At 41.5% G+C, this 23288-nt stretch overlaps 1 protein-coding gene across 1 annotated transcript in view; it reads left to right on the forward strand.

Moving 5' to 3' along the window:
- chst8 (carbohydrate (N-acetylgalactosamine 4-0) sulfotransferase 8) overlaps positions 1-22425 on the forward strand; it is a 154362-nt gene extending 131937 nt beyond the window's left edge. Inside the window, exons 2-3 of the mRNA XM_030046479.1 lie at positions 18728-18765; positions 21250-22425. Of these exons, the coding sequence (XP_029902339.1) occupies positions 18728-18765; positions 21250-22404 (1193 nt within the window). The 3' untranslated portion in view covers positions 22405-22425. The remainder of the gene's footprint in view (positions 1-18727; positions 18766-21249) is intronic.
- Positions 22426-23288: the final 863 nt, after the last annotated feature.

Here is a 23288-nt window from a genome sequence, read left to right on the forward strand (position 1 = left end):
TAGCAGTGTAATTCAGTTCAGTTCAGTTCAATTCAGTTCAGTTATTTTCAATTCAGCAGTATTGCTGTTAGAAGACAATGTTGCAAAAGCAGTATTTTTCGCTGCTATTTAGTCAGACAATGTGCCATAAGTTACAGTGTATCATATGTACAATATGATAATGCAAAAAGTCAGAACAAAAACAAAAAAACATAAACTTAAGGTGCAAGACTATCATTTATATGTCATCACAATTTCATACATATTTACAGTCAACACACAACTTTAATCACAATATTTTGAATGATGTAATGATGATATATTTACCAGATATAAATGTCAATATATATAATGTCAATGCAGGTTTTTTTGTTTTTTGTTTTTTGTTTTTCAGAATCAGACAATATAGAAAAACTCTTAGGATTTCCAGTGTTTCAAAGAATATTATTCTGTCTCTTTCAGTATTCCTGTTATCTGTCTCACTGTCTTTATCTCTGTCACCATTCTGCCAATCTGTAAATCTCCATCTTTTCCTTATCCATCAAAATATCTGTCTTTCATTCACAGTCTGTCTCTCTTTCTTTCTCTTAATCTTAATCTTAACACTATCCCTCTTCTTTCTCTCTCAATATCAGAGTCTCTATTTCACTCTCCTTCCCTATTTTTCTCTCTCATCTGTTTCCCCTTTGCTGTGGCTCTCCCTCCCCCTTTCTCTCTGTCAAGATATATCTTTGCACTCCTCCACCCCTCCTGCCTTCACACGCACACATACACACACACACACATACACACACTATCTCTCTCTGTCCATCTTATCTGGATCTGCCTTCACGTTCACACACGCACACGCTCACTCACACACACACCTTCTCTCTCTCTGTCCATCTTATCTGGATCTGAACCAGGCCGGCAGTTCTGGCCCGTTGCCTGTCCTCCTTAGGGACCAGAGCAGAGAGCAGAGAGAAGAGAGGAGCAATGCCTCAGGCCCCAGCCTCCTTAGCCTTATCTTGGTCTGCACACACACACACACACACACACACACACACACACAGTTTTATACACTCACACACCCACAGTTGGATACTTGTGTGGAGTCATATATGAGGATGTGAGTCTTCAGGGTCCACGATTTGATTTGACTAAATTTGATGATGCTCAGAGGTACAGTTTATTTAAAGCAACCAGATGAGAATGGGTGAAATTCGTGACAGGGGAGTTTTGAGTGTGTGTGGTCACGCAACTATGGTGGGCATGGCCTCCAGCATATTACCTTCAGTGACAGTAACAGTTAAACATATGAAACTCATAACAATAAAATTTATGATCTGGTTATTCATGACTTGTTCACTAAAATAATTTTTCACAGCACAAAATATGCAATGCTTTATTAGCCTCTAACTAATCAAAATTCAGGTTAAGACTAATTTTCCGGACAAACAGAACAAGATTCAGGATTCAGGACAACTACCTCTAATTCACAACTGTCCCGAATTTTCAAGATTCAGGATTCAAGATTCAGTACTTTATTGCCATGTTGACATAGTCGATTGGAATTTGGGCTCACAATACACAAAGACACTAATTCTAAACATTTCAAGATAAAAACAAGTACATAAAATAAGATAAAATCCAGACCAGTAAAAGTCAGAGAAAAAAAAATTTAAAATAAATAAATAAATCAGTAGATTAAAAAACATAACAAAACAGTACTAAGGCACCTGCTGAGGGAGAGCAGCATCATCAGGATAAAGTGCATAATGCGTGTTAAAGTGCACAATAAGATGAATAATAAATAAAGTCATACATAAAAACTATTGGCTGTTAAGAAGTTGGACAGCTTGGGGGTACGTGCTGTTCTTAAATCTTGTTGTTCTGGCTTTGATGCTTCTCAGTCATTTTTCAGGATGTCTGGTCACCCTGTATTCTTGACACATCATGATTTTCAGGTCAGTGAATGATATTTCTTGTCACTACTTGTTTTATTTATTTTATTCAATTTATAACGAACAGTGTGCATTTTCATAAGTTATTCACAAGAATAAAAAGATGAGTGCACCAGATTTAGCAGGAAAGCTAATTTCCATGTGCAGCATCATGAACATAAGTCTCATAAAAATTATAAAACTTTTGCTGGTACAGGGTTGTAACAGACTGGCATGACACAAATGTACATGTATGTGATGCTTTGGTAACAGAAGGCTCAAATTCAGAAAAAAAGTCTTTGTTATATTTTACAAAGTATTATTTTATGGATAAACAAGGCAACATTAAATTGCCTGATGTGTGTATGGACATATGGGTGACGTTCCTTCTTAGGCAAATGAAGAGACATTTTCACTGTTTTTCAGTATTGTACCATCTTATATTAAAATGTGTAAAGTTGCACATTTAAAGACTAACTTCACACTAAACATTTCTCCTGAGTTGTAAATTTGTGGTTAATACTATGTTGTTATGAAATACAATGCCAGACAGCAAGTGTTGTCAACAACCAAGCGCTAACCCTCAGTCCCTTCAGTCTCCAGTGGTTAAAATGAGCAGCTGGTGCTCAGTTGGAGATGCTCTCCTGTTCCAGGGAAGCGACAAAAGCAGGAACAGGCATGCCGTCATACAGCGACAGCATTCCAGATCTGCGCTGGTGCCAAACTTTGGTGCCACTAATATTGAAGTCAATGGGACAGGCATAGAAAATCTCATTATAAGCTGTTACGCTGATTTAACTTTGACAGGACAGAGAGTTGACTAAATAACAAAACACACTTCACATAATGCAGACTGATGGGTTTTTATCCAACATGTGCATTAGTTGTACTGGTTTGTCTCAAAACATCAAGTCTGTCCAGCAACAGCATAAAACCAAGCATGAAGCACAGCTCTAGCAAATGTTAACAACATAATGCTAAAGTGAACCACTTCCACAAATAAATTTACATGTACTAAAAATGTCAAATGTGATCTAGTTAACAGTATAACAAATTGCCAACAATTCCAACACCTAGCAGGGTTATTAACCTGTTCAGCTTTCTTAAAGTGGTGGCAAACCAATTCACCACCTTAGACATGGCTATTATAGCCACAGCAATTTGCCTTTTTTTATATCTGAAACATTTGCACACCTCCCCTGGAGAGGGTATGCATAGTTACATGAGGTAAGTTCACTCAAGCCTTATCGTACTTTCAGAGTCAAGACCAGTCATTTTGCCTTTTGCTTAAATCAGTGGGCAGGTTGTGGTATTGTCTTGTGAACACAAAGCAAGCCATTGATGCATTATGATCCCAGCACAAGTGCTGACTGGCGCTAAAGATGGACATGTGACAGTATTTAAAACATGCTGAATGAGTCGATAATTTGTTAAATACAAGACCACAAAGTAATAAGCCTTTAAGTGCAGCTTAATGTTCTGAATCCATATTGTTAAATTGTATTTAGCGTGGTGTAGCTTACTGCAAAAATACTTGAGAAAACCGCTTAAGAGCAGTGCTCAAGGTCTAACTTAAAGCTGTAACAAGATTAATTGAAGTTTAGTCCTCACACCATAATTCCACTTGAGTTTTTTTTCCTGATATAAACAAAACTTTTCTGCACATTAAAGAGTACATTAACCAGATAAAGCTTGAGTTTTTCATTTAATTTCTTCTTTGTGCAAGGATGATAGATAGATAGATAGATAGATAGATAGATAGATAGATAGATAGATAGATAGATAGATAGATAAATAATTGAAGTTAAAAGTGCTTTTCCCTACATTTCTCTCTCCTACTGACTGAGCCCACAATCTGGTAGCTGAGATGAGCTCAGGTTTGGCTAAAAAAAAAAAAGAAGTTTCATCCCCATCTCATCAGCACATGCTCACACTGCACCCCTTTCCTCCTGTCACCAACCCAGCCCGCTCCACTCTTCACACCCCTTGTCTTGTTTTTTTTTTTTTTTTTTGCTGCTGCTGAATCACAAAATACTAAATTGCAGAAGCCGACTTTTAAATTTTATGCACTGATGCACAATTGCCAAAGATAGAACTGCAGGTGCATTGAAACCCCTTCCCTACCACCATTAGTATACCAAATTAGTATAAACACACCTGCACACAAACATGCAAGGGCATCCTCCCAGAGCCCAGCTCAACACAGAGCAAGTGATTCTGCCGGTCTATCTAAGTGAACGGTCTTAATAGGGGCTTTAATACCGCACTAATCGAATCCACAGCTCTTAACCAGGCATGGATGCATTACCACGGTTACACTGGTTATTTCAGAAAACGTGCACACTCACATTGTCCCCGCGGGACAAAACACAGACTAAAGTGTGTTCACAAAGGTTAACGCGAACACATGCGGGCACACTCGCATACATGTGCAGGCACACACAGCTTCTCTCACATGCACGCAGACACATATACACGACAGAAATACACACAGTCTTTCTCACACACACACATACACACAGCAACAGTGGGCGGATCCAGGCAAGGCAGAAACACTAATGGATAATGACAGGGTTTGACAGCAGGAGAGTGAGCTGAGTCACTCTGGGTGCACAGGCAATGAATAAAAGAACGTGAGCCGCTGTCTGAATTTCCCTCGCTCACTGGATTTCCTTTGATACCATACTATTCCTGCCGGTCTCCCTTGGTAATCCTGCTCATTACACCAGGCTGTCCCTCTGCTCTGAGACTGGCAGCGGTGGTGAGCGTGAGAGGAGAACAGGAGTGGGGAGAAAAGCCATCCTCACTGGCTAGCGAGCACAGCGAGACAGGCTGTTAACCAGTAGCTGCATTGTCTTGTCTGTTTCTTAGTGATTAGTCTAGCATTCAACTTTCACTGATGACCGCTCTCTCGGTCGCTGTCTGACACACAAACACAAGCGCTGATAAATTAATATGTCTCGGCCTCTCTCCACTCTGGCAGCCTCTATTGTCTAAGAGATATGGAAATACCAGTGCTGCTGCATTTGTCTGTGATGTGCTTGTTGAAGGATGTTTTGTTCCCCCAAAACAGAACTACATATATTTGTTGTTTAGTGTGACATCTACCAAAGCCAAGAAGTGCTTCTCTCATTCATTTGAAACTATGAATTTTACTGATCTGTGAAAGGAGCCCATTAAAAAGTTTGGTGAAAGCTGCCAATCATATCTCACCTTGTTGCTCTGTTTAGTTTGTGCTGTTTAGCAGGCGTATTTTCTCAACAAATTACCGACTCCTGCTGTTTCACAAGTTGCATCATTTGGTAAGAGGAAGATTGATACTGAAAGCTGCCAGACATGTCACTCTGTGAAAACAGCTAGTTATACTATCCCATTGTCTTCGGATGCCTCTGTCCGACTGAGCCAGGTCCAATTAAAGCCATCAGCATCACCCAGCTCAGGCCAGTGTTGGCTTGTTCTTCACAAGACCATGATACGGCCAAAATCATAATTTGCGCTGTTCCAGCAGTCTATTCTCCCATGGCCTCAGATACAAACAGTTCTGACAAAAGGCCAGATGTCTAGTTTGTCTGATTAACCCACTAGTGCTTTGGCTGGACAGCTTGTGAAACCTATTCCAAGAATCTCCAGCTTGCATTTTTTTTTCTTTGCTTTCCAGTCGGACACGCTCCTCTCTAAATGTTGAGCTCTCTCCGTCAGTGTCACATTGACACGTAAATGCTATTCCAATTATTCTGCGTCCTCTCTGCTCGCTGTCAAATTACCAGTGCTGGGAGCGGAGCATGGCTCTCCCTGCACCTCTCTGGCATTTTCCCTGACAGGGAGAAGAAAGGAGTCTGATATGGGGAGAGCAGAACGAGGGAGGGCTCGGGCTCAGGAAGAGACAAGGTGAATGAGCATTTTAAATGCTGAAGCTGGGTAATCAGACAGAGACCAGGCAAGTGTGGGATCGAAGAACTTTTGCTGCAGATGGTTTTGAGCTGATTTAGCAAGCAAGATTATAACATATGAATGCCTGACCAGGTGCTTGATACACAGGGAATGAAATAGAATAATATGAAATGCAGACTGAACTGATGCTCCCTTACTGGTTTATTCAACAATGTTTTGCTTTTGCAGACCATTTTTCAAACATTTATGTCCATGTGAAAGAAAACAAGCTGTAGACATGAGGCAGTAAAAGGTTGCCACTTTAGAGCCCTGAACTGGCTGGGCAAATATGAATAAGGGAAGGAAAATTTGGAAGCACTCTTTGCTCCTGAAACCAAATTTGTTATCAAAGTGCTCTTTGTAAGACATCCAAACCTAAGGTTCACCAATGGAGCTATTAAATGACCAGCAGTTCCCCAGTGTGAATGTATGATGCAGTGCTGAAAAAACAGCATGTGTGCTCAGCATGCCCTGTGTTGGGTTAATAAACATTACAAGGAGCATGGGACATTAGACCTGCAGTATGGAACTTTCCAGTTCTGTATGATTGTCTCCCCCTTATGGAAGTAAATTAAATTTGGATTCTGGAGAAATGCACTTCTGGGTGATGCCTTTCAGACTTCACATGCAAAGACAAACAGGAGAGAGGAAAACATTGAAAGAGTCATGGCGTCATTAGGTGAAGTGATAAGCCATGCTATAATTTCAGTTATAGTGTGGTTAATGGATAAAATCACTGAACTGTGCATCAGGAGGGGACACTGCCACTGCCACAGACACCAGCTCTCCAATGTCTGCAATGACGCAAAATGCACCAAGTTTTATCAGCGGATGATAGGCCTAATAATGATTGTGTGAACTTGTTTGGCATTAGAATGAACATAACCGACATTTATTTATATATATAAAATTTCTGCACAATATAATGTGATTGTTAATTTATCCATGGTTTGGTTTCAGATTATTTTTGGTCTCATTTCAGGTCTCATTTTTTAGGAGGGTGCTGAATTATTTTTGTTTTCTCCACAATGAGCACAGCAGTGGGCTGGCAGTCAGCAGCATGTAAGCCCCGGCAAAAACAAGGCACTGCAACAAGCTGTGTTTCTTAAATGACACCTCAGCTCTGGGGACCTCGGGGCAACAGCCACCTGATGTATATAAGAGTTATTTCAGGCATAAGGGAGTGTCAGTCAGAGCGACAGCCCTGTACAACATTCACACACACACACACACACACACACACACACACACACACACACACACTGCTCTCATTAGCACAGAGCTCTAGAGGGGTTGAGTAAGTGCTGCTCCATTCAGATGTTCACACACACTTCACTGCCTGTCAAAGCCCGAGCACACAGAGCACTGTGCAAAGAGAAGCGTCTGTGAAAAGTCTCTAAGAAGCAAACTTTTACCATTATTATTTCCATCACTACCAGCAGTGCAGAGCAGAGAAAACTGCAGCAGTAATATGAGTTGTAGCAGTAAAGAGTTTGTAGGAGTGCTGTTGTGTTTATTGTTTTCTGTGGTTTTTATTGTTTTTGTGGTTATCATCGGCGGAGGAGGGGAGCAGCACAGGGGCCACAGAGGGGAGCGAGAGGAAATTATAGGTTGGAGACTGGAGGCCAGAGGTGAATCGCTCGAGAGGACTGTAGTGGAGAGAAGAGGAGAGATTAGACACTTGGGGGAAAATAGAGTAAAAGACCCGCATCTGGAGGGGGGAAAAACAGTAATAGAGGGAATGTAGAGGAAAACAGTCTGAGACCAGAGGGGAGTAAGAAGAAAACAGGAAAGTGCTTGAGGCTAACGAGGAGTTGCTATGAAGGCCTGGAATGGTCTTGTTTGCACGGCAGCTGGAGCCCAGAGGTGAGCTACCAGGCATCTGAAAAAATGCATTGCCTGGCACCCGTGGAAAAAGAAAGAAGGCTGAGTCTCGGTCCCTGTTATTCTCTCTTCCATGCACCTCATAAAGGCCACTTGGTTATGACAGCTAATCAATCTGAGCCAGTGCCCATTTGCACTTCATTGTCAAGGACCAATGCAATCTTAGGCTAGGGTTTCACAAGCTCAATAATCCATTTCTCCAACAAAGCACTATTTGAACTTGGTTTATTTTTACTGGAGGTCGTATAATGTCATTTTTATTAGCACTGCGTGTTTAATTCTGAAGGATGATTAATGCAGCATTAAGAATCTCTGTGATTATAGACCAGATATAGACCTAAAGTATTTTGATTTATACTTGTACATATGTGCACACATCGGTCAGTCCAACCAGCATGGCTACCAAACAGATACCACAAAACTCCAAGGTGAACTAGACAGAACACACTTGTTCAGTAATGGATGATGCTCGGTTTAACAATCTGCCAGTTGCCAAAAACAGAAGACATTATTGTGTAACATTATTGTGTTATGGAGTTGTCTATTAGAAGACCACTGCAATTATCAAAACAAGGTAATTGGCCCTAATATTATACTTTGTGGACTTTAAAAAATGGCAGACATTATGGATTTACAAATGCTGTGACTAATAAACAAAATTGCACGACCTCCATTTATAAAGCTATCAGTGTGTGAAAATATGAAGAAATGTGAGGCATACATTGCAAAGTGGTGTTCAGGTGGTGAGTAGACTAGAAGAGCACTATTGAAATGCAGTGCAGGTCTTGGTAATTTCTTTTTCTTCTTCCTCCTCTACAGTAACTGTGCAATTTCTGTCTTTCTCCTGTTAAAAAAAAAGTAATGGATGCAGATGTGGTATCTATAGAGGTTTTGAATGCATTTTTGGTACAAACTTGCATTTTTTTCTTTGATCAATCAATAACTGATAAATTTATTATAATGACCTTATACAATTGTATCCAGAGCTCCAGTCATTTTAATTAGCATGCAAAGGCATTTCAAGAAATGCAGGGGTTAGGGGGTGATTCATTAATTACATGAGCTCCCACACAAGACTAGGCCTGTGTGAATCAGACTTCAGTCTGGGGTGGTGTGATGGTTGGGATAAGGCTAAAACCCCCTCCTCCTATCCTCTGTGGTAACCCCTGGCTCTCTGCGTGCCCATCAGGACAACTGACCTGAACTCTAGTCAGCTGGCAACAACTGAAGCTGCTGATCCCCTGATGTGTGTGAGGATGGCCACATACAATTCACTTAGCATTCAGCCATGGTTTCTATGCTTTACTCACATGTCTGGGCTCATCAAGCCCTGCTGTAATCAGTGGCACCGTGACAGGAAAACAAGGAGTGTGTGAAAGAACGTGAAGCTTACTCAAATGAGAGGCCAGGGTAAACAGTGACAGGGCCAATTCCAGTTCCCAATTTCACAGCAAATAGGGGTGAACAGGGGAGCACGCGAGCTTAACGAAGACGTAGCAGTGCAGAGCATCTGAGCGATCACAGCACCCCAATGGTCCACTACACCAACAGGTCAAAATAAAAGGATACCGCATTGCCTCTTATCTTGGGGAAATGAAAAGGGCTTCATTAAACAATCCGTTTAATCGTTCCCCCTGAAAAAAAATGAAAATAAAAAATGGCCTTTTTATGCATGAGCATGTACAAATTCTAACTTTGTTTCAAATCAAAATGTTTTGCCTTGGGATTTCTTGAGTAATGGCCCCTGTTTCGAATTTTTGCACTTTTTTTCCAAGATAAATGCCATTGCCACATCTTTTTCATGATCTATAGTATTCCACAGAGCACGTTGCTCATACAGTCATCCATAAAGTTTGTCAGCACTGCAGCACACCTTGCAGTACGTCTTTCTTCTCTTCCCCTCTGAATAGTTGACTCAGTACTCAGGCTGCAGATATATGAGTACATATCACTCCTTATGAGCTCAAATATCATTTCACACCATCATCATCAGTTCTGTTGAATCTTCTTTTGTTTTTATCAAGCAGTGCCTCCTCAGGCTCCAGGACACCCTACAGCTGCTCTGCCTGCAGATGTGCCTGGGCAAAACTCTCTTGCAAATTGCTGGCTCTAAAAACACAACTTTCAGTGAAATCCTCTGCTTTGTGTACTTGTGTACCAAGCTCTCAGCACCATGTCAGGAGCTGTCGTTGGCAAGGGAGTGGCTCATAGAGAAAATGCTGCAGTGTGTGCTCTGCGCCTAGGTCAAGAGCTCTGCCGCATTCAAACAAGATACATGCCAATTAAATCCTCCTACTTAACCCCCCAGTTGCAGCTGACAGGTAGTATTTGTTTACACATCCCTCCTCATGCAAACTGCCGTGTCTCCTTCCTCTGCATTGTACTAAACCAACCCACCTCCTGCCACGCCCCGCATACAGCTCTCTGACTCTCTGTTTCCATGGAAATCTGCCCTAGGAAGTGTTTGCTTCTGCTAACCTTGAAAGTAACCCAAGAAAGACTGACTCTGAGAGTATTTCATTGTCAAACTGAATTGTCATAATGACAATTAGCGCCACATTCTATAACCCCTTTGAGCTGATTCCTATCTGTGCAGATCATTATTTCCCTTCCTGCTGCGTTTGGTGCCTAACTTACCAGCGTGAGAAGAGACTTGTAAGATTTCACAGAAAAGGAAGGCCACGATATTCCAATTTGGAGCAAATGAAAACATGAAGCAGATTATCACAGCTATCTGTTGTAATGATTCAGTGACAGTTTCACTCTCTCTATTGTAAAAATGCATTTTCTCTATTTCATAGCCGCATATTTAAAGTTTATTTCAAAAGCACTTTACCGCAAATAATTTTTATGCCTTCAAAAACTGAATATTTAGTTTTAATTTTGTGCTGTCTGTTACCTCATAGAGATGTCGCACTATACAACAAGTGGATAGCTCATTATGGAGGTCAGAAAATATATCTAATTTATCATGTACATATAAAAAATAACACAATCCTGTAGCTTAATTATGCTACCTTCGCCTCCTCCTGAGCTGATAACCAGAGGTGATGTCATGGTGACAATGGCGATGATGAGCTGAACAGCTGCACTGCCTTGGAGCAAAGCAAAGCACTTTGAAAATAGTGCAAAGGTGTTAATGCAGCATCACAGCCTCACATCATGAATAGCCTTCCATCGTGCTCAGGCTTTATCACACCGAATATTGATGTAGTTTTTGTATGCTTGGCGTGTGCTCCGCTGCAGAGAATTATGAGCCAAAGCATGTGTTATTTATGTTGCATGGTAGACACACTAATTTAATGCGGCAGAGGATTGAAGGAATTGTTCTTTTCCCTTAATTTAGACTGAGAGCACACAACCCTGATGATTTATGAGCTCTTCCAACCCTTGACCTTCATGTGAGGTCAGAGGTGCAAGGCGAGCCCACATACTGCAGCGTGAACATCATGTAATTTATGGGTTTCACTAATAACTCTGTCCTCACTTGCACCCTCTGAGGTGCAATAAAATGGAATTGTGCTCAGAGTCAAATTAGCGAGCATTTCCTCAGGTCAGGTGAATGTCATGATGGGGAGCTCAGAAAGCTGGTTAATGCACTCCACTGGTTAGCAGCCTTTTGATTATAAAATTATACCTACATCATGAATATTACCACCCAGAAACTTAAAATTTCCTTGTTAGAAAGTAAAAAGTGAACACAGTACTAATCCACTGTAAAAGGAGTGTGTTCATGCAGACACTGTCAGTATTTCACCCTGCTCTCTGTGTGTTTGTCTCATTCTCACCCTTATGCGTGTGCTGTGTAGTCAGAGCACCTTATCAGTGGGTGTGGTTTCATTGCCAAGAGGCAGCCAGGAACTTTTAAGGAGCGATTCAACACCAGCATTAAATTTCTGTTGCACTGCCCTCTAGGGGTTGAAACTTTCATGCATGTTGCACTTCTGGCCACATGCAGTCAGTGATGTGGCCGCAGGTACTTTGTCATTACCAGCCGCTGAAAGTACCTGAGGCCACATCACTGACTGGGTGTGGCCAGAAACACAACGTAACTGAAAGTTTCAACCCCTAGAGGGCAGTGCAGCAAATAATCTTTTGCCTTATGTGATTTAGTGCTGAATTATTCTTTCAAGAGGCACTAACTATGACCTTTACCAACCTCTACTGGCAAACAGTAGCGATTGCCTCCTGCAGAAATCTGGTGCAGACCACCACCACCAAATACCACACGATACCCTTGAGCTACAGTAGCCTCCTGCAATTAACACAAGTAATAATGTCAAATTTTCACAACAGATGTGGCAGCGTGGCTCAGGAGGTAGAATAGTCGTCTGGCAACCAAATGGTTTCCAGTTCAATCCCCTGCTCCTCAATAGAGTATGTCCAAATGTCCCTGAGCACTAAACCCCTAACAGCTCCTAATGGACAGTTTGGCCCATTGTAACATTGTAAAGTGCTTTGAGTCATCAGTAGACTAGAAAAGCACTGCAAAATGCAGTCCCTTTACCAGCTAGCTAAAAGATCCAATGGGCACATCTTGTGAAATGCAACATATAACAATGCACACTACTGTAATAATATCACTGCTGTCTTTTTTGTTAGTTTGTCTTGAAAAGAAAACTTTTCAGCTGGGAAGATTTTTGCCTTTGTAGCTGAATTTTTTTGGATTGCCAGCTGCTTGCTCATAGCACCATCCTCCATCACTGAACATTTAGAAAATGCCAGTAGGTGCAGGAGGAATCTGGGGGTGTTTTGCATTTCTAAAGAGTTGGGAGTTTTTGTTGTAAAACTAGATATCAGGTCACAAAGTGAGTTTTGAAATTCAGAAATCTTAGCACCACATAAAGTAATTGTAAAGTAATTGTAAAGTAATACCATCTTGAAGAGAAGGGTAAAAAACAGCTCTTTAGGGAACAAATTCTCACATAATGGATTGTGTGATTCCCCCATATATTAAAAAAAATCTATGCTTTCTTCCATCCTCTATGGGCTTTTTTTTTTCACACTATACATTCCCTCCTTGCACTGCCTTGTGGCTCCTCTGTCCTTTGGACCAGAACCAGGGCTTTGTGGCACTGTTGTTCTCTCCTGAATAGATCTTTGCTTGTGGTGTATAAAAATCTCATATGTATGTTGTGTTGGATAGAAAGCGTCTGCCAAATGTGAATTATAATTGTAATCGTAATCGTAATTGCAGAGTTGTTTATTGCTGGTTGGTGATCAACAACCCTATCAAATTCCCACAAATGGTCATTTTGTATTATGTAAAGAAATTAGTGCCAGCAAATGACTATGTTTTAATTTTATAAATTTGAATGTCATGTTTATTCAGTGAACCACTGAATTTTAAAGAAAAAAATGTTCTATCTATACGAAACAATTTGAGATTGAATGAAACATCTTGAATACAATGTCATTTAAACAAACGTTTAGCTCTGAGTTCAGTTGCATTTTCTGAAATCAGATTCAGCTTCCTTAGACACATCAGGACATAAAGGATTTTTCTTCCTCTGCAAGGAGAAGGCAGCTGCCTCCTCCAAGGCCGCCAACTGTGGGCCAACACTTTGCTTAGCCAACTACAAGCCATGCAGCACTGTGCCCTGTTCACCTCCTCAGCCTAACAAGTCTTCATATTTCTACTCAGTTAAAAGAGATGCAGATAATGTGATACCAGTGCCAGGCTGCATAGATGACTAAATACAAACTTACACCCTTGCAAGCCTATAGTTGTTTGTGGCTTCATTATATTTGAATATTTAGCAGTGGTTGTATGGAAGATCATTGAGGTACATTTAAATGCATTGTCACTACAGAGAGGACTACAACACACCGACTGTTCAGGAGAAATTATGTAAATTAGCTCTCTCTTTTTTTCAGCAATCTAGTTAGCCGTTAGTCACCAGCAAGAAAACAGCCAGCAGCAACAACTAGGCCATTGGATTTTTTTAGATACTCAAATTTAGCATGATTTATTAATGTTCTTTAAAAAAAAAAAAAAAAAAAAAAAAGCAGGAAAAAAAAATGCAAAAAACTATCACCAGGTGGGGAGAATAAGGCTCAGTATTGGCTGAGGGGATGAAGAAATCACATTGCCACATGGCTTGTGGTTGGCTAAGTGAAGAGTGTTAGTCCATTATTGGCAGCCTGGAGGATGAGCTGCCTTCCAGTCCACACTCAGGGAATAAAGGTTCCTTGAGCTCTAATGTGTCTGTAAGGGAGCTGAATCTTAATTAACAAAGCCAAATGTTAATTGGGAAGGCTTCAATTTGAAATAATAGAGAGAAGTGAAATTCCACAGTCATGTTCAGTTTTAAACCACTGCATTCAAATCGCACCTCACAAGTTAAATATTTGAATTTATTTATTTATTTATTTATTTATTTTTTTATTCACTAGTTCAACAGATGACAAATTCAAATCAATCCTTTTCCATACTATGGGGCAGTAAAAATCCTACTGATACTTTAAAGACACAGTGGCATCATGGAGTCCATGAGTGAAACATGTTGCAATCTTATTGGCTTCATTTACTTAGCAAGTTATTGGACTGAAGATTTTTTTTTTTTTTTTATCCTTTTCTTATTTTAACCATATGCGTAGTTTTAACTGCAAAGACCTGCAAAGACCTGCAAAGGCATATCCTCCTTCTACAACTCAGTCCATCTATCCATCCACATTCTATACTTAGCATAGTCTGTGCAAACACACTTACACATAAGGCACCGCATGGGCCATGCCCCTTATTCTTGTGTATCAAAATATGCAGCTGAAAATTTGTTACAGTACAAACATCTGTTGCAATGTCACATGTTTGAGGTAAGGGTACTAAATGAAAATTGCTAAAGAAGAACAACTAAGATCAAGGCGGAATTTTATTTGATCCAGATTTTGAAGATAAGCAGGCAGAATCATCTTTTTTTTTTTTTTTTTTTTTTTTTTTTTTTTTTAGCAGCGACACAGCATCATCATGTAAATCACACATTCCTTTATGGTAGCAATTTTTAAATCCCCCTCTCCAGCATAACATTGCCTTGGTTTTCACCATGTGTATGCATAAACTACTGTATGTAACGGGCCTTAGTCTTATACAGGGTGACAGCTGGAGCCTATCCCAGCATGCACTTGGCAGGGAGAGAAAGGCAGAGAAACACCCTGGACAGGGCACCAGTCAATTTCAGCCTCACACCTACAGTGTTGGTAATTTAGTGTCATCAGTTCAACTGACCTGCATGTCTTTGGACTGTTGGAGGAAACATGGTTAAATCAACAAAAACACAGGGAGAAACATGCAGGGTCCGCACAGAAAAGACAAGGGCTGATATTGAAATCCACCACCTTCTTGCTGTAAGGCAACAGTGCTATCTGCTCAGCCACAACAATAACATAAACAAAAGTTAGATTGACAAATGAAGTTCAGATTTTCTATTAAAGAGCCTTTGCCGCTGGGCCTTCAGACCAGAACCATTGATTGTCTGTCTGAGCTCTGTTCCTCCTGTCAAACCTCAACCATCACCTCTGCCTCCCCAGTAGCTGCTGTCCGTGACCCAGACCAGGAGGATTTCCTCACCAAGTGCTCAATGCCTGAACACCATTTTATCTCATACCACATCAAGCTAAAACATCAATGAACCAGAGAGTTAAGTCTAATACCCCTGTTCTCAAGCATTTTCCTGTGATAAACCACACCATGCCAGAGCCCAGTATTCCTACACAGAGTCAAGTGGAGGAGCATCCATACAGAGTGCAGGTGTGGGTGGCAGGGGAGTGAAAAGGGGAGAGCAGCTGGTCGGGGTCACAGTGACTCAGTGTGCTGAATGACTAATGAAGGGTTAGAGTTAGTGCAGCATGGCCGCCTGCTCTGAACAGTGGGCTGGAGGAGGGCACACCTTGTCTGGCTTCTAGCACCCTCCTGGTCTGCCTCTGGATAAAAACTGGCATTTAATAAGTTCTCCCAGAACACAGAGGCCACAAGCCTTCACTTAACAAGCTCATTATTTCACATTGTTTTTGTCCTTTGCTCCTCCTCAGCGACACTGGCAGGGAGAAGGGTGTTTGATGTGTGTCTCGGTTAGAGAGTTGTATGAGGGTCTTTCAGCGGGAAGAATGGTAATGGACGTGCTAATGATGTAGCCCTCGCTTTCATGGCTCCTTGCTATAATGCTGGTTCCTGTGCATGAATATTCAGTGGCTTTGTCTCCAAAGCAGAGGTGGATGCTCAAGGTTAGGGTTGAGGGTAACTGAGGACAATGCTAAGGCGTCATTCTACTTTAAATCAGGCTCCAGTATCAGCAAATTTATCATGGAATACTGATGAATTAAAGCAAAACGCATAGTAACAGAGGCCCTTGTTTAATCAAAACCATGCAATTACGATACTGTACATTTGTAAGAGTTAGTTGGTACCCCTTGGAGTTTCATAGGGGGGTGCTGAGGTAGAATTTGTTGAATTCTATATCCACTGTCTGGGGATGAAATGAGATAAAATAAAATGAAATAGATATAGAAATAAATAGACGACAGTTTTGTTGGTCACTGGTGTTCTTTCTGTGATAGTGGGAGCTACTGCAGGAGTTCCCCTTCCTTCCTATGCCAAGAATCCTTTCTCGCATGTTACACAGTAAAACCAAATCAATATGTATAAAAGCCCAACTCTAATATCTCTCAACAAACTAATTATCAAACCATACCAATTTCCATTTGCTAAAGAGACAAAATACACATTTTACCAAACAGTTGCTATTGAGGATCGGGCAAAAGTTTCCCTCAAGCATGCGGTAAAGCTCTGGGCTTCTCCAATAAAGCTACATCTGTAAGTGGAATTACCGTGGTGAATTCGCTGCATCTCACACAATGAAACTTCAGTCTTAACAATTTATCACTGTTTCACCATGCAGCAGTAAAAATCAATAGCATAGTTATACTGAGTGGAATTGACTGAGTGTGAAATTGCAATCAAACAACAAGTATTAGTCTCAACCAAATAGATACTACAGAGATAAATTATGTTTACAAATCTCCCTAAAATTACACTCAGCTTACACTGTTGTATTACTTGTTTCAGTCATTGTCTACAATGCAAAAACGTTCCTCTCATCAGAAGTGATTTTGACTCCCTGCTTGAGAGAATATTGCACTGTCAAAGCCAAAAAAAAAACAAAAAAAAAACAGCCTATTTGTAACCTTTTTATGCTATATTTGTCAAGTCAAATGGAGTCAAGTCAGATTCATTTAAAAAGCACTTTCAACATGGCAGGATTGTCACTGAGTGCTTTACAGGATAATAGGGTGTCCTGGTGGCTCATTTGGCTCTAGCACGTATTACGTAAGTGCAGTGTCCTAGGTTTGAACGTAGCCTAGCATTGCTGTATGTTTTCCCTGTTCCATCTTTTTTTCTCTCTTCTGTGAACTAAGAATGCAGGAAAATCTTTTAAATGCTGCTTTACAGGAAAACAAAGGACATAAATACAGATACAAGAGAGATTCAATATACTAGACAGAGCAAACCTATCACATATTGTGTCAAGACTTGTCTCGGTGACGGAGGAGGCACAATTAGGGGCGATCTCTGCTTGAAGGCATGAGGAGGAGTGAAGTGCTACAATACTGAGTGTCGCCAGCATCTTTGACAACCTTCCAACAGCCACCTAACAAAAACACCTCTTAGCAGGAACCAATTAAATCCTCGGAGATTTCAATTAACACCTTGACGGGGTTTTCAGGATCAATAACCATGCATGTATGTTGACGGGAGGGCCAGGGCTGCCAGGGGCTTGCTCTGCCCTACCAGTTCAAAATGGCAGAGATAGAAAAAGATTTTGCATTGTAGCACGTGGTTGTGTTTACCTAACAATGGCACCAGTGTGTTGTGATAAATATTCATGTGTGATATATTCACCAATGTAAACTGACATCAAAGATACACATCCTACATAGGCTATCATTAGGGTTAGGAGATCAAATAACACAGCAGCAACCGAACAAGATTATAAAATGTCACACAGCGTCTCCTCCTCCACCTCCTGTGTCTCCTTCTGAAGAAGGAAGACATCAACGCAGAGCCAGTTACCAAACACAAAGCGCTGCAGTGCATACTAATCTAAAAAAACATTGCACGTTGGAAGCACATTGTTTTTCTCTCCACTGAGACGTGTTCAAATGCGAGATAAGGCCCTGCAGATCACATCACTTAGGGAAGGTTGTGGCCTGCATCTAGAGCCCTCCCCCCAAACCCACCACCCCCTGTGCAGGTTCCTATCACTTCCATTTTCAAATTGGAAGTGACAGGCCACTCAGGCAGAGGTGTCTATGCGTCCCCCATCAGTGGCCATGCAGCCCCGCTCAGAGCTGTCAGCCTGATTACATATCAGCTGGATCGGGGGGACCTAAGGAAAGGAGATGTCCAGCTGGAGACAGACCACTAAACACATCGGCTGTCCTGCTGCCTCACATCTGCCAATACACACACCACCTGTCCCCTAGGCTGCCACAAAACCAATCTATCTGTCTCTATTGCTCTCCTGCTTTCCTGCAGAAATAAAACAAACCGCATCTCTGTCCCTCTCACTTTATCTCTCCCTCTTTCTTTTTCTGTATGAAAACTTCTTCCGCTGTCCCTCAAACTGCATCTTGCTTGCACTCATTTGTTCTTTAGTGCTCCCTTCTTTTTTTGTCTTTCTGTCTTTCTTTTTATCTTTCTTGCATTTCCTTATCCTTCCCTCTCTCCTTCCTCCCATGTCTCTTCTTGAGTGCTCGCTATTGGGAGCTCAACTCATTTACCAACTTTTCATGCTTGTGGCAGCCCATTACGCAGATATAGAGCTACCTGTCTTCCCCTGTGGACTGGCAGAGCAGCGGTGGTGTCTGGGCTTGAAAGTAGACGTGCTAAGTGATAGGAGGCACTAAATTACTGGGGGCCTCTGATGCATCACAGTTCCTAGCTCTCTTCTACAAGGACAAAAATACATGTTGTTTACTCAAGTGCTGATTTTCCTGTCTCTCTTCTTTCTCCCCAGGCGTGAAGCTTGGAGGCACTCCGCGGCAGTCCAGAGAGGTACGTGTTTACTCCACTTCTCCCAAAACACAGAGATACGCAGCCTGCTACTGCCTGTTATCTATTGCAAAGTGATTGTCAGCCTTGTACCTCTCAGCGTGTCTGATAGCATCTGTGTAGAAAGGCTGACCTCCAGCCGCGCATTCAGGCAGTCAGACATACAGACTAAACGGTTCTAGCTGAACCTGGCCCAGCCCTAAGGATGTGATCATACATACCTGTCACTTCCTTTAGTATGAATCACAGTGGAGGTTTATTGTTTTGCATTTTGGTATTTTGTATGTGAGGGTTTACTCTGCCCACTTGTAAGTGAACCTGGGTCTCTAAACAGAAGTCATACAGACTCAAAAGTAGCTTATTTACTGGGTTTTGTTTCAGAAAACAAAGCTAATTATTGTTCAGTTCCTAATTATACTTGTCGCATCATTTAAGAGCACATGAAGAAATAGCTGGGAGCTATTGGCCTTGGTTCATTTTGTAGAGCAAAGCCTGGCAATCAGTATCTACTGGCAATCAACTTAAATTTCTTTATCCATAAATGTTAATGTTTATCGGTTGTTTGCTGTGCACCAAAATTTGAATGGCATAGATCACCCCCCCCACACACACACACACACACTAGAAATGTAATGTAAATATGCCCAGCAATTCCACACATCTATATGAGGGCGGAGGCATGGAGGTAAAATCTGCATGATGTACTAGAGGCAGCACTACAAGGTTCAGGATGAAAACAGAGCGACAGTGTGGTTGACGCCAAGAGAAGCCACAAACTCGGTTGCTATGTCAGACACGCTCTACTCCACTTTCTTCTCTTAGCTGACCTCAGACTGCTCTCGTCTCCACTGTGATCGTCAATATAGATGAGAGACTTGCATTAGTGCAAACCCAGAAGTACGTGACGTCTGGTGTGTAGGTTGCTGCCCTATGCTTGCCTCCGCACATTAAACAGACTGGGTGGAACCAACCCCTCCTTTTTATCTTTCACATGTCCCTGAGGATGAAGGAGTATGGCCGTTTAAGTCACGAGGGGGATGAGCCAAGATTCATGATGGTATCATCACCTTGTCTGTTGTAAAATTAAAATTATACATCCAGTCCATTGGCTTTATGATGCCATTACAGCATTTAATTGAAATAAAATGTCAGAATGCATGATGGCCTTGGGTATCATCTGATGGCAATCAGGCAGTAGATGATTCTAATTTAGATTTCCCATTAAGTGTTTATAAGACATTTATACGATATTACAGCTCAGTTTATTGAGAGGTCATGGATGTCATTGGGCAGCACATGACATTTGAGTTAGACAAAGTTAGACCACTGTTTAAGTTGCAGTGAAACAGCACCATCAAGTGCCCTGTTTGAGTACTGAAGGCAAAAATTGGGTGTGAAGGTAATGACTGAACTGTCAGTTTTGTGTGAAAATTAAAGCTCACTGAGTAAAGAACTAAAAGTACAGAATATTCTTGTAGAAATAGCTGCAAAAAAAAAAAAAAAAAAAAAAAAAAAAACATTAAAAGAAAAAAAATCTGTTTTCAGGTCTACCCAGGGATGACAATGTACAATTTAGGTATAAATGACAGTAAAGTAAGTGAACATTTTGTAAGCATCAATAGGCCAAGTAGCCAGGTATTTCAGAGTGTGATGACAACAAAATGGTATAATGGTATTAAATAAGTAAGAATATCCCTCCTCTAAGCAATTATGTTGAGTTGAAAGGCAAATTTAAGTACAATCATATAACATTACTTGAATGATTGACTGATTGATGTAAACTTTATTGTCTGCCAGAGATTAAATTTTTTGTGCGTCAACAGCATCAACGTAACAATTTCTGTGCACCTTAACAGTGTGCTTTAAACTGCTGTCCCGGATTTATTGATGTGTCTTTGTCTGTGTCTTTGTGATACTTTATGGGCTGGGGGGAACAACATTTTGTTTTTTTATGTGCGCAAGGGCAAAAGAAATGACAAATAAAGAAATCTTGAATCTTGCATCTTGAACCTTGAATCTTGAACATAAGGACATAGCAACAACAACTAGTAGTTTTTGTGTGTGTTCGTATGTGCGTGTGTGTGTGTTGGGAAATAGACAGAGTACAAATCCTGGTTCAGTTTTGGGGTCAAAGTTTGGGAGGGGCTGAAGGTACAGGGATTAGGTTTAGTAGAAAGAGATGGGTTTTCAGTTTGTAACAGAAAATGTGAAGTGACTCGGCAGTTCTCTGTGAGGTGGGAAGATGATCCCGCCATCAGGAGCCAAAAGGGGGAAACTGGGTTGTTGCAGGGTGTTACTATGTGCAAGGCATGGGCTTGAATTTAGAGTTAAATCATGGTCTGGAGGTGTGGAGTCACCTTGTTTGGTAACACCAGTAGATCGGTACCTCATCACTCCAGCCAGTGCTGTGATAAAGTTCCGGGCTATCTGTGTGTCTGCCTGCCTGTTCTGTCTGTAACCTTCCTATGTCTTGTGTTTGCCCCACAGACTCTTTGTACTCAGGACAGAGAAGGAGCCAGGTCTGACCCATATCAGGACCAACGACTGGCAGCAGACATCTTGTCCAGCCCCATTCCGCCCATGCAGTTCCCAGACTTTGAGAGGAGCAAACAGACAGCCACTCCTGGGTCTCGGGAGCAGGACATAGGCTCCCTTCGCGTCACCAAAAGACACCGTAAACTGTTGAAAACCAGTCCGATGCTCCACCACTCCATTAATGCTTCCTCCCCTTCTTTGTCCTCTTCTTCCTCTTCATCATCCACAGTTTCCTCCTCCTCTGCCTCAGGATCCCTCTCTGCAGACAGGTGGAAAACACTCTCTCGTGTCCTGGAAGCGCGTCAGCAGCTGATGAAGGAGATATGTGCCAAGTACAAAAGCAGCATCTCCAGGACCATCACACGTCACCATGTAGCCCACATCTACGTGGAAGACAAGTACAAGTTGCTGTATTGCCAGGTGCCCAAGGCAGGCTGTTCAAACTGGAAAAGGACCCTGATGGTGCTGGCAGGCCAGGCCTCCAATGCCCAGAGCATCAAACATGATACAGTCCACTATGGGAACCACCTCAAGAGGCTGGACAGCTTTGACCGACAAGGCATCATGCGCCGCCTGGAAACCTACACCAAAGTTGTCTTTGTCCGAGAGCCTTTGGAGAGGCTTGTGTCGGCCTACAGGGACAAGTTTGAGAACCCCAACAACTACTACCACTCCCTGTTTGGGAAACCCATTATCTCCAAATACCGGGTGAATGCCTCCAAGGCTGCCCTGAGCACTGGCAACGGGGTTACATTCCAGGAGTTTGTCCAGTACCTGCTGGATGTTCACCGGCCCGTAGGAATGGACATCCACTGGGAACCAGCAAACCAACTCTGCAACCCCTGTCTGTTGGACTACGACTTCATTGGCAAGTTTGAGAACATGGAGGAGGAATCCAATTTCCTCCTGCGACGGACTGGGGCGCCACGCAACCTCACGCTGCCCAATTTCAAAGACAGGAACCCTAGTGCTGAGAGGACCTCTATGCAGATCACACAAAAATACTTTGCACAGGTCAGCATGTGGGAGAGGCAGCGAATGTACGACTTTTACTACATGGACTATCTGATGTTTAACTACTCCAAGCCTTTTAAAGATTTATATTGACTGACTCCTATGAAGACTATTCTCCAGTGACAGCAACATTCCACTACATCTACATCTTTATCATGATAGCACCCTAACCAACACATAAACATAAACAGGCTTACAGAAAGTTATTCTCTTGGGAAAACTTGTCCAGGTCATAAAATATTTGATCAGTGTCTCAAGTCACCACCATGAATACTATGGCTAATATTTCAAAACATTATAGCGATGTATTGTCAATAAACTTCCTCTGGTTTTAGGAAGAGCTGCCGATTATAAATAAATGCACCCTTTCAATTGTAACCGGAAACGTATCTCCTTTTTTATAGACAAAACTGTTAGATGACTGATGTTTCATGTGGTTTCATAAAGATATATTACTGTCCTGAAATTATTGAATTATTTATTCACCACTAGTTCGATCACATGGTGTGTTAGAATTTTGAAATTATAAATTTTATGCTTCTAAATAGGCTTTAAATAATGCTTGATTATGGGTGAAATAGTATTTGCAAATGTATTTTATGGTTTGTCTTTGCCTCCTTAGGCACCAGCTGGGTGGAATTTACAATTAAGTCAATCACAATTATATATTCAAAAGTGATTTGAATATGTGATCTGCAATTGCCTACTTACCTGCCACTAAATGACTTGTCCTGATGTGTTAAACCCCACCCATCTAGTGCTCCAAGTAGGCCACAACAAACACAAACAATGAAGGACACAATCAGTTTGTTTCCAAAGTGTGACATACAGCATTTGAGAGTGAGAGCTACTGTTGCAAAAAGTATTGATCCCACAAAAGTCAAACACATTACACTATTTGTCAAAAACAGAGTGAGAAATTTCAGCCCTAGACTGACTAAATGATTTTCAGTATATTTTTCCGAGTTAATATTGAG

This window comes from Myripristis murdjan, chromosome 3 (genome assembly GCF_902150065.1).
Source record: "Myripristis murdjan chromosome 3, fMyrMur1.1, whole genome shotgun sequence".
Taxonomy (NCBI): domain Eukaryota; kingdom Metazoa; phylum Chordata; class Actinopteri; order Holocentriformes; family Holocentridae; genus Myripristis; species Myripristis murdjan.